Below are 9,195 nucleotides of genomic sequence, written 5' to 3'. Positions count from 1 at the left end.
CGCCGTGCCTCGGGGAAACGCGCGGCCGCCGCCTTGGGAGGCAGCTGCGTATTTTCACAAGCTGCCGTGAGCTCATTAACAAATTGATCACAGCTAATGAAGTGAAACCAAAGCAGAGGATCGCGCCGGTAACTGAAGAGACCCGGGTCTGCCTGCCTCCCTCGGCTGCCTCTGTTCCTGCGGCTCCRTGTCTCGCAGAGCGGCTGTGCTCTCGAAGGTGTTTGCTTTCATGCTCTGCAGCTATTTCAAGCTGCAGAGAGCTCATGTACCAAAAAGCTGAGATCTAGCATTGCTGTTTGAGTGACTAAGGATTTGTCACCTTCCTTTTCAAAATGATCCCATTTTGCAGCCAGAAAAAAAGCGAAGAGGAAGGGAAAAGTGGGTGGAGGAAGGGATGGGACATCACTCATAATTGTGTAACTTTATAATGTCAGTGCCCTGCTTAAGTGGCACTTAGCCTCTCCTACACGTTTGCCAACATGTTTCGTAATTCCCRGAGCAGTTCTCATCATGCCTGCCTGAGAGACAGGGATGAAGTCTTGGTGTGTGCAGCCTGCCAGGATCCATCCCCTGGACCAACACGGGGAGACACGTTCCCAGCTCCTGGAGCACGTCTCCAGTCACCAGAGTTGCAGGAGAGGAGCATGGGAGACCTGCAGGGCACACGTGCATCCTGCTGCAAGCTCAGGCCTTTCCTGTGAGCTTTGCATTCACAAATGCCCCTTCTTCTATCTCCTGAAAAGATCAGGGGGCCGGGGGCCTAGAGAGAGGGCTCAGTTTACTGGAGGAATTGAGATTTTCTCTCTTTCTTTCTTTCTTTCTTTCTTTCTTTCTTTCTTTCTTTCTTTCTTTCTTTCTTTCTTTCTTTCTTTCTTTCTTTCTTTCTTTCTTTTTTTTTCTGAAGAGTCAGCCTTGACTCCTCAGGAAACAATTTGGAAGAAAGTTTGCAAAGGGCACACTGAAAGAGGTCAGGCATGGGGGGCAAATACAAAGCACTCTCTCTTTATCCCCCAAAGTTAGATTTTAAATCTCACGATTATTTAAGCCAGTCATAATTTTTTACCYAAGCTGAACTTGGGTTTACAAGGCTTGAAGTTATCAGTGCTGCTGCAAGCGCCAGAGCTGCAGCCTTACCTGCAACATGCACTGACCCTCGGGCAATGCACTACGCTGTGCACCTAAACCTGCACGTACCCCCAGASGAGCCTCTCTGGACAGCTGCGGTTAGAAGCAGCACTGTGGATGCCGTGGTGGTAGAACAACCACAGCAAATCCCTTTCTTGTTCTCGATGTGCCAGAAAAATCGGGAAAGGCAATGCACCTACTAGGCCTGGCAAATTGCTGCAACCACAGCTCCTGGGAATCAAAAGCAAATCACCCAGCATCCGTAGAAATAGAGGGACCTGATCTTCCCTTTGACTCAAGGGCTGTGTACAGCGTGGGTAACCACATGTCTCTCACAGAGCTTCCTACCGTGCACTAGGCTCAGCATAAAAAATAGGGGTGGGCTCCCTGCTGCGGCTCAGTTGTAGCAATGTGCCAGTGCAGACTGCGGGGAGGACAGCCTGTCTCGTGGAGAGGATTTAATCTTGGGCAGGAGCTCTGAGAATAGAGACAAGCTTTCAAAATGGAAAAATGCAAATTGCTTTCAACATCCAACCCCAGGACATATGGACCATGCGAAGGAGCTGTTTGAAGCCCAGGAGACGCTGGATCTGTTTGGGCAGACTTGGATCAGCAGGATGAGGCATAGACCTTCCCTCACGGTCTGGCTAGGACCACATGCCAGGCTCAGCCCTGCCAGCCTGGCTTTCCAGCCCCCTCTCCTGTGCCTGTGATCCCCCTGGGAGAGGATCCCTTCTCTTTGCTTTCTATCTCCACGGACAACACGTTCTCACCTTGAGGAGAGTGGAAACGTCAGCTGGAATGTGAGCTGGAAAAGAAAAAAAAAAAATCTTGAGGCTTGTCCAAACCTACTCGTGTTTATACTGGAGCCTATGAGTGACATCAGAGCAGGGAGAGTATAAACACCAGCAGGACCTACTCAGGGCTTTAAAACCTGCAGACACGCTGCTGCCTCCAAACTGCCTGGGGGGTGATGAGCTGAAGTGTCTGGCAGAGAGCGCAGCATGAGACTCCAGCTGGAGAAGCAGCTTCTCTTCTTCTCCCTTCTCTGCACCCTTTCCAAGGTAAGGGAGCTGGGGTCCTGGGGTGCCTTTAGCTCTAGTCAGGGAAGCGTCTGATTCTCACAAAATGAGGCTCGGGGAGGAGTCCAGCATCACAACACGCCAGCTCAGAGCCCTTCGCCCGGTGACTAACGCCTGCTGGCAGAGGGGCTGTATTTGYGCAGTCTCACGGAGGCAGAGTAATGCCGACGGAGATGATACTTTGTGTTCAGCAGCAGGGTCCTAACATTCATGGGCCAAATGTGCCTGTTGTGCATGTCCACGGAGCACGCAGGAATGGCAGCAACGTGCTCTGCTCGCTTGCCCCTCCCCAGGRGCTCTCCTGCGCCGGGGCAGCAGTATATGTCCCTGCGAGCAGCAGCTCCTTCTGTGGATTCCTTACTCCAGGCTCGAGTCTCGAGGCAGGGGGCCAAGCAGCTAGCACCAGCCTCAGGATTACTCAGTCCCCCCCCCCCCCCCCCCCCATGATGCTCACGTAAAGCTGTTGCCTCCTACAGGATTTGAGTTGTCCTAGTAACTTTTTTCTTTTGGATTCTGCATGAAAGAGTTTGCTGTGCACAGAACAGGAGAACTAAAAACTTTGGGGGTATATCAGTTGCAAGGTCTTTTAATTGCGCTTGAATCTCCGAGTTAGACCTTCTGCAAGCAGGGGCACTGGCAGCTTCATACCTGTTTGAATTTTCCTAAACAGTTAAGATCTCTGCTAGGAGACACATTCTCGTCTAAAGGCAAGTTAATTGCAAGGAGCAGAGTTGGCTTAGCTAACATTAATGGAGTTGGCTTGGCTAATATTTCTAGGGCATCAGTCTGTAATAGCAACCTCCTGAAAGACGAAAAAAGCAGTGGGCTGCCTGGGTAAGCTGTGACTGAGAAACAACTGCTGCCCCAAGAGCACTCAGTGCGTTTCTGAAGAATCACCAAAGAGCCTTGTATCTCCAGCCCGCTCTCTCACCACAGATAGTCCTTTGGTCCCTGCCATGGTTCTCGCTATGGTTCTTGCCATGGGAGTTAGACAATTCATTAATAAAACAAGAAGACACAGATTTTCCAGGCCATTTTGGATATATTTCATCTTCAGTTACTAGCACTGACATTTCTATAGGCAGATAAAAGAAACATCTGGCCACTTGAACTGCTGCAGATGAGGAAACCAGATCGCACACCAGTACCCATCTTCTCTGTCCTACTGGTCATATCAGGGTTTATGCTAATAGAAGAGACCTAAGATGGAAAGATGGTAACCACAACCCACATGGTCCAGCGGAGTCCATTGATCTCTTGGCAGTCTCAGCAGAGACACCTGTGTCTGCATCAGCACGAGACTGGATTTTGTGGTTGCACATTTGTTGAATTGCTCTCTGAATTTCATGTGTTGGACCTGCTGCAAGCAAAGTGCATGTGGCCCTGAGCATCAGTCCTGCCAGCTGGGAGCAGGGGCACCCAGAGCCAGTCAACTGCAGTCCGTTTTATACATACACTGGCTTTCAGTTTAGTACTGGCAAAGAATTCSCTTCCAGCACATAGATCCAAAGCATTTGGTTTCAGTCGCTATAGGCAACAGCTCTATCAGTGGTCCTGTCAGATGTGACATGATGAGGCTAGAAGTGCTGCCTGCAAAAGCTGTTTGTGCCCRGGGTAACTGGGCATGCAGAATGAGCGGTGGCTATAAACAGCTACGCGCCCGGGGAACTCCTGCAGGGCCCAGCTCTGGCAAAGCAGCCCCTGAGCAGGCGAGCCGCTGCGGGGCACAGACCTGCCGAAGTAATTAGTCTAAGAGGGAGGGAGAATTCAGAGCCGATTGATTGCAAATGTGCCGGTCCGAGTGCCCCTCACCCAACTGGCCAGCCCAGGCGGAGGATGCTGCAGCCAGGGAGAGGCCAGGGCGGGAGGCATCTGGGCCGCTCGGGAAAGCAGTGCGACTTCCTTGGCTTCCCTTCTCCCGGGGCGCATGCATCACCCTAATTCCTGGCCCAAACACAAGCTATTACACCTGCCCTGAGGGCAGAGGTGCTGGGCAGGAGCTGTACGCTTACCGCGCGCGGGCTCCTGCCCGCAGCCGCATCGCGCGGCGCAGGGGCAGGCTTTGGGGCAGGCAGCTTGCGCCCCGCTCGCAGCGCTGGGCTGCTTACAGCAGCGCGCGCCGTCCTTCGGGCTGCGCGGACCGCGGCCCCGCTGCGGCAGCTGGACTGCAGCGGCTTTTGCAAGGCTGCGAGGAAGGAAAGAGGGCGATGGACAGCGTGAGAGCAGTTTCTCTTCGGCTGGTGAAATGAACGCCGGTACGTGGGATACTCGTTTCGCACCTCCCTCCTCTTCCCGTTCTTTCGGCAGGGCTGTGACTCGAGCCCCYGCCCGCGCTCCGCAGGGGCTGAGGGTGCCGGCGAGGGCGGCACGGCGCCAGGCTGCTTTGCCGCGCTCCCGCGCAACGATCCCTCCACCGGGACCTGCCCCGGCCTGCGCTCGGGAAGGGGGCTCCCGGCGCCGCAGCGGCACGGCTCCGCCGCCGGCGCTGACAGCGGTGGTTTTGCCTCTGCAGGTGTGCGCCCAGCTGTGCCAGAGACCGTGCTACTGCCCCTGGGCCCCCCCCCGCTGCCCCCGCGGGTCGCCCCTCGTCCTGGACGGCTGCGGCTGCTGCAAGATCTGCGCGCGGCGCCTGGGCGAGCCCTGCGACTTCCTCGCCGTGTGCGACCGGAGCCAGGGCCTCGTCTGCGACTACAGCGCCGCGCGCGCGGGCCCGGCGGGAACCTGCCACCGTGAGCACGGGCACCGCGCCGCCCGCCGGGGCGCCGGGCCTCCCCGTTACGGCCCCCCGCGCGCCTGCACCCGCAGCCGGGCCGGGGGGCGGGGGGGGCCACGCTGCGGGGGTCTCCAGGCGGTTCCGGTGGGAGAGGGGGCAGCCGCCAGGGCGGGCAGGGGGAGCGGGGTCCCCGCGGTGCCGGAGCGCGGCCAGCTCCAGCATCCTCACCATGCAGCGGGCAGCAAGGAGGAGCAGGCGGTGTCCCGGGAGAGGCTCCCCCGGCGAGGGCCCCGGGACTGAACCCTCCTCTCCCACCTCCCCGGGCTCCGCGAGACGCCACCGAGAAAATATTTTTCAGCGCCCACACCCAGAAGGCAGCGCCCGAGGGCAGCGTGCCTCTCCGGCTGCGAGCTGCTCATTTGGGAAATCGCGAGGAGATCAGGAGGGAGGCTGAGAGGAGGAGGGTGCATGACGTGCATGGCCGCTGCAGGTCAGAAGCAATAAACTCTGGTCCCTTGGGCTGTCGAATGCCACAGCTGAGGCTCCTCGGAGGCCGGGACAGCTATGGTCAGACTCTACCCAGACTGGACATGGAGCAAGGCGGGAGGTGGCAGCTTGGGTAGATGGAAGTGGCAGCTCCCCCTTGGTGCTGGCCATGGGGGTGCCCTCCAAGCGTTTCGGTCCGCTCAGACGTCCACACCTCACCAGCACTTTGTCCCTAATTTTGTCCCTKGCTGTTGTTTGCAGTTGAAGATGATGAGGAGAGCTGCGAAGTGAATGGCAAGGTCTATCAAGATGGGGAGGTTTTCCAGCCCAGCTGCAAGCTCCAGTGCCGCTGCCTGGACGGAGGTGTCACCTGCATCCCGCTGTGCCAGGAGGACGTCCGCCTGCCCACCCCGGACTGCCCCTACCCGCGGCGCGTGGACGTCCCGGGGAAGTGCTGCCAGGAGTGGATCTGTGAGACCCGGGAGCAGCCGCTGCTCCGAGACGCCGTGGCAGGTAAGGCGCAGAGGTGTGGATGCGGCCCCATCCCCCTGCACTCCGGATCATGAGCATCAACACGAGATGCCTCACTGTGCCGTCGGTGAGGGCTTCCCACCCACGCTCAGATGTTCATGACCTGCTTTCCAAACCTGAGCCTGGCTAAGCCTGCAGCACCCATCCCGGGCACACCATACTTGGCTTTAACCACCCTTTTCTCCTCTCTTCCATGCAGTGCCCAGGGCCCCGGGGCAGGCCCCCCTGGCCCTCCCCTACCCCTGTGAGGAGTGGAGCACAGAGTGGAGCGCCTGCTCGGCCACCTGCGGCATGGGCTTCTCCACCCGTGTGTCCAACCAGAACCGCTACTGCCGTCTGGAGACGCAGAGACGGCTGTGCGTGGTCAGGCCCTGCCAGGCTCCGCCGGGAGCATCCCCTGTGGTGAGTGAGGCCTTCGGTGACTCTGACACCTCTGGGCAAAGGGTTGGACAGGGAGGGAAATTCCAGCCAACACAAGAGCCATGGGATCCCCAGGTGTCTGTGGACACCTCATCACCCTTCTCACCTCCCCAGCCACAAATTAACCACATCTCAGGGTCAGAAAAACCATCTCCTCAAATTGCACTTGGGAAACATATCCCAGTTATTGATGGCAGGTGCAGACATTAATTTTGGGATCTCTGGATGTCAGAATCCAAGAGCACTGATGGAAATCACATGGCCCTGAGCCCCACGGGTCAGCTTGACATGCCCTGCAACAGGGCATGTGTTTATGGCTGCCAGGTGCCCCCGAGTGGCAGGGCTTTTCCACCCCTTTCGTTAGCCAGGTTCAGACCTACTGTGGACACAGTGTCTTGCACCCATGCTGCAAGAGCTTTTCTGGGCCGAGAGCCTGTGCCACCACATGCCCCTGCTCCCATAGACCCAGCTGACATCCCGCCAGTCCTTCCGTGGTGCCACAGCTCACAGTGCTCCCATCTCCATGTCACCGTCTGCTCTGCCTTTCCAGAGAGGAAGAGGAGGTYGCTTGTAGCCATGCCCGCCCCGTTCGCAGCCTGGAGCCAACGCCTCGTCCCGGCAAAGCGTCTGACACAAGCCCCCGGCCCTGTGGTTTCAGTGGAGATGGAGGACATGTCCCCTGGGAAACTAGGGAAGAATGGATGGACCTTGGCTGCAAAGAAGAGTGGAGAATCGAGATTAAGATCCCCGTTTCACCTGGCACCTGCCCCGTCGTGTGCACCCCAGTTCCCCTCGGCAGGGCTGCTGGCCAGCGAGGAGAGCGTCCCCGAGCCCCAGCCTGCGCAGTAGCAGCACGCCCGTATCGCAGCTCGGGACTGTTACTGTAACACGGCCGCTGCAGCCGTGCTTTGGGGCTAGGGCGAGTCCCAGGATGAGGCTTTGGGAAAGCCCTTTGCTGGAGGGGACAGGGAGGAAGGAGCAGGGAGGTGGCCAGGCCAGCTCCTTCTTGTGGTCCCGGCCACACCGGGAGGGACTCTCGCGAGTGGCCCGTGCTCTCAGGACCAGCCTGCCAGCTGAAGCATGGACAGGGTGGCCACCTGCAAGCACACGCGTGACTCCCTCGGGTCCCCCAGCAGCAGGTCCAGCCCCAAACTGGGCACCATCCCGCAGTCACCTCCAGGCCTCTCTGCGGGGACATCAAGCCAGGCCAGGGATGCATCCTGCCCCGTTTCCACCCTCTGAGCTGTGTCTGCTCCTCCTGAGAGGCAGGATGGCAACCTGGGCTCCCCAGGGGACATCGTGTGACACAGCCTCATGCAGAGGTCTGGGGAAACGGGGAAATCCCTGCCTCCGAGCAGGAACCCACCCGAGAAACCAGGAATTGCTCCTTTGCAGGACAGGGGCTGGGACTGGTGGGGTTTTTGGAGAGGGCCAGGTGATGCTGTTCCTCCGCTGCGTGCCACGCACCCAGCTCTGCTCCGTGGCTACGCGGGGGCTGAGAGAGACCGCCTCAAGCATCAGGTAGACCACATCCCTCGCGGGACCCGCCGTGCCCGACCCGCTGGGAACGGAGCGGGCAGGACGGGCCTCGCACCACAGGTTATCTCCGCTTCAGGTTGCACAGCTCCACAGTTCGCATGCACTCAGTTATCCCACGATAYCCGCCCAGCAAACGGCCGCGTTTCTGGGCATCGGCAGAGGCGTCCTCCTCATGGCAGCTCCAGTTCACCTTCCCCGCGTCTCTCCAGAATAAACACAAACCTTCCTGCTCCGCCTGGCCTCCTCCTTTCCAAAGCGCTGGTGGTTTGGCGGGGCTTCGGCGAGCGAGGAACTCAGACGCAGGAGACAACGCTCTGCAGCACCAGACATACCACCTAATATCCAAGCATAAACCCCCAAAGCTAAGGCCAAAACAAAGGCAGTAGAAGAGAAAACAAATCGCAAAGATGAGTCGGGGCCGTCTCCTGACGGCCTGGAGCCACCCCAGCTAGGCAAGACCAGCCCAGGAGAGCTACTCCGCGGCTCTGCTCTTATTTTCTCACTGTGATAATCCTTCAGGGTTATTCAAAAATGAAGTCTAAATGCCCTCTAATGGCCTCTGTTTAAAAGTGCAGAGGCTACACGCTTCCCGCGGCTGGATGAAGAGGGCAGCTAGAGCAGAGCAGTGTTTCAGGTTACGTGTCCAGGTGGGAGCCGAACGCTTTGCGTTCACGGGAAACAAAACCRTGCTCCCCGAGGCGTGGGGCTTGTCTCCCCCTGCCCACGAGGTGGGACCTGTCCTCGGGGTCGCCGGCCAGAGCCCTGCTGGCAGCAAGCCATGACCCAGAGCTCAACCACCGGGATGCATCCGCGATCCAGGCAGCTTAAAACTGAGTAGGAGAAAACCAGAGGGAATTCAAGCACTGAGAACATTATTAAAGCGTATTAGCCTGGATTGAACTCGGCCCCTCGCTCTCGCATCGCTGTGACCTCCATCAGCTCTCTGGCAGGGCCTGAGCAGCCGTAACGGGGCACGTTTCCCCGCTCGCTGCCGGGGACCGCGGGGCGCAGCACCACGCGGATGCATCCGGGCTGCTCAGCCCGGGGTACAAAATAAAACCAGCGTCGGCRATGTTTTTCAGCCACCGCTTCAGAAAAAATGGGAGCCTGGCTGCTCATGCAGCAGAGCGCTGTTTATGAAGAGAATTATTTATAGTGGCAATCTGGTACTCTGCCCGTATACAAATTGTTAATTCAGCTTGATATCAAGGACTCTGTGAATCTCTGGCATGCAGCAAATTGCAGAACGAATGTGGTCCGGCCTGCCTCTTCTTCAGCTTTTTTTTTTTTTTTTTTTTT

At 57.8% G+C, this 9,195-nt stretch overlaps 1 protein-coding gene across 1 annotated transcript; it reads left to right on the top strand.

Moving 5' to 3' along the window:
• Window positions 1-1,926: 1,926 nt before the first annotated feature.
• CCN5 (cellular communication network factor 5) lies at window positions 1,927-7,025 on the top strand. The gene is made up of 5 exons (XM_085313980.1): window positions 1,927-2,189; window positions 4,720-4,936; window positions 5,668-5,919; window positions 6,137-6,339; window positions 6,908-7,025. Exons 1-5 carry the CDS (start codon window positions 2,130-2,132, stop codon window positions 6,929-6,931), a joined length of 756 nt encoding a protein of 251 aa, XP_085170106.1. The 5' UTR covers window positions 1,927-2,129; the 3' UTR covers window positions 6,932-7,025.
• The last annotated feature ends 2,170 nt before the right edge of the window (window positions 7,026-9,195 follow it).

This window comes from Rhea americana, unplaced genomic scaffold (genome assembly GCF_003343005.1).
Source record: "Rhea americana isolate MKP2758 unplaced genomic scaffold, rheAme1 scaffold_4, whole genome shotgun sequence".
NCBI classification, from domain to species: Eukaryota; Metazoa; Chordata; class Aves; order Rheiformes; family Rheidae; genus Rhea; species Rhea americana.
Note: the sequence above shows the minus strand (reverse complement) of the source record. Positions and strands in the feature narration are given on the sequence as shown.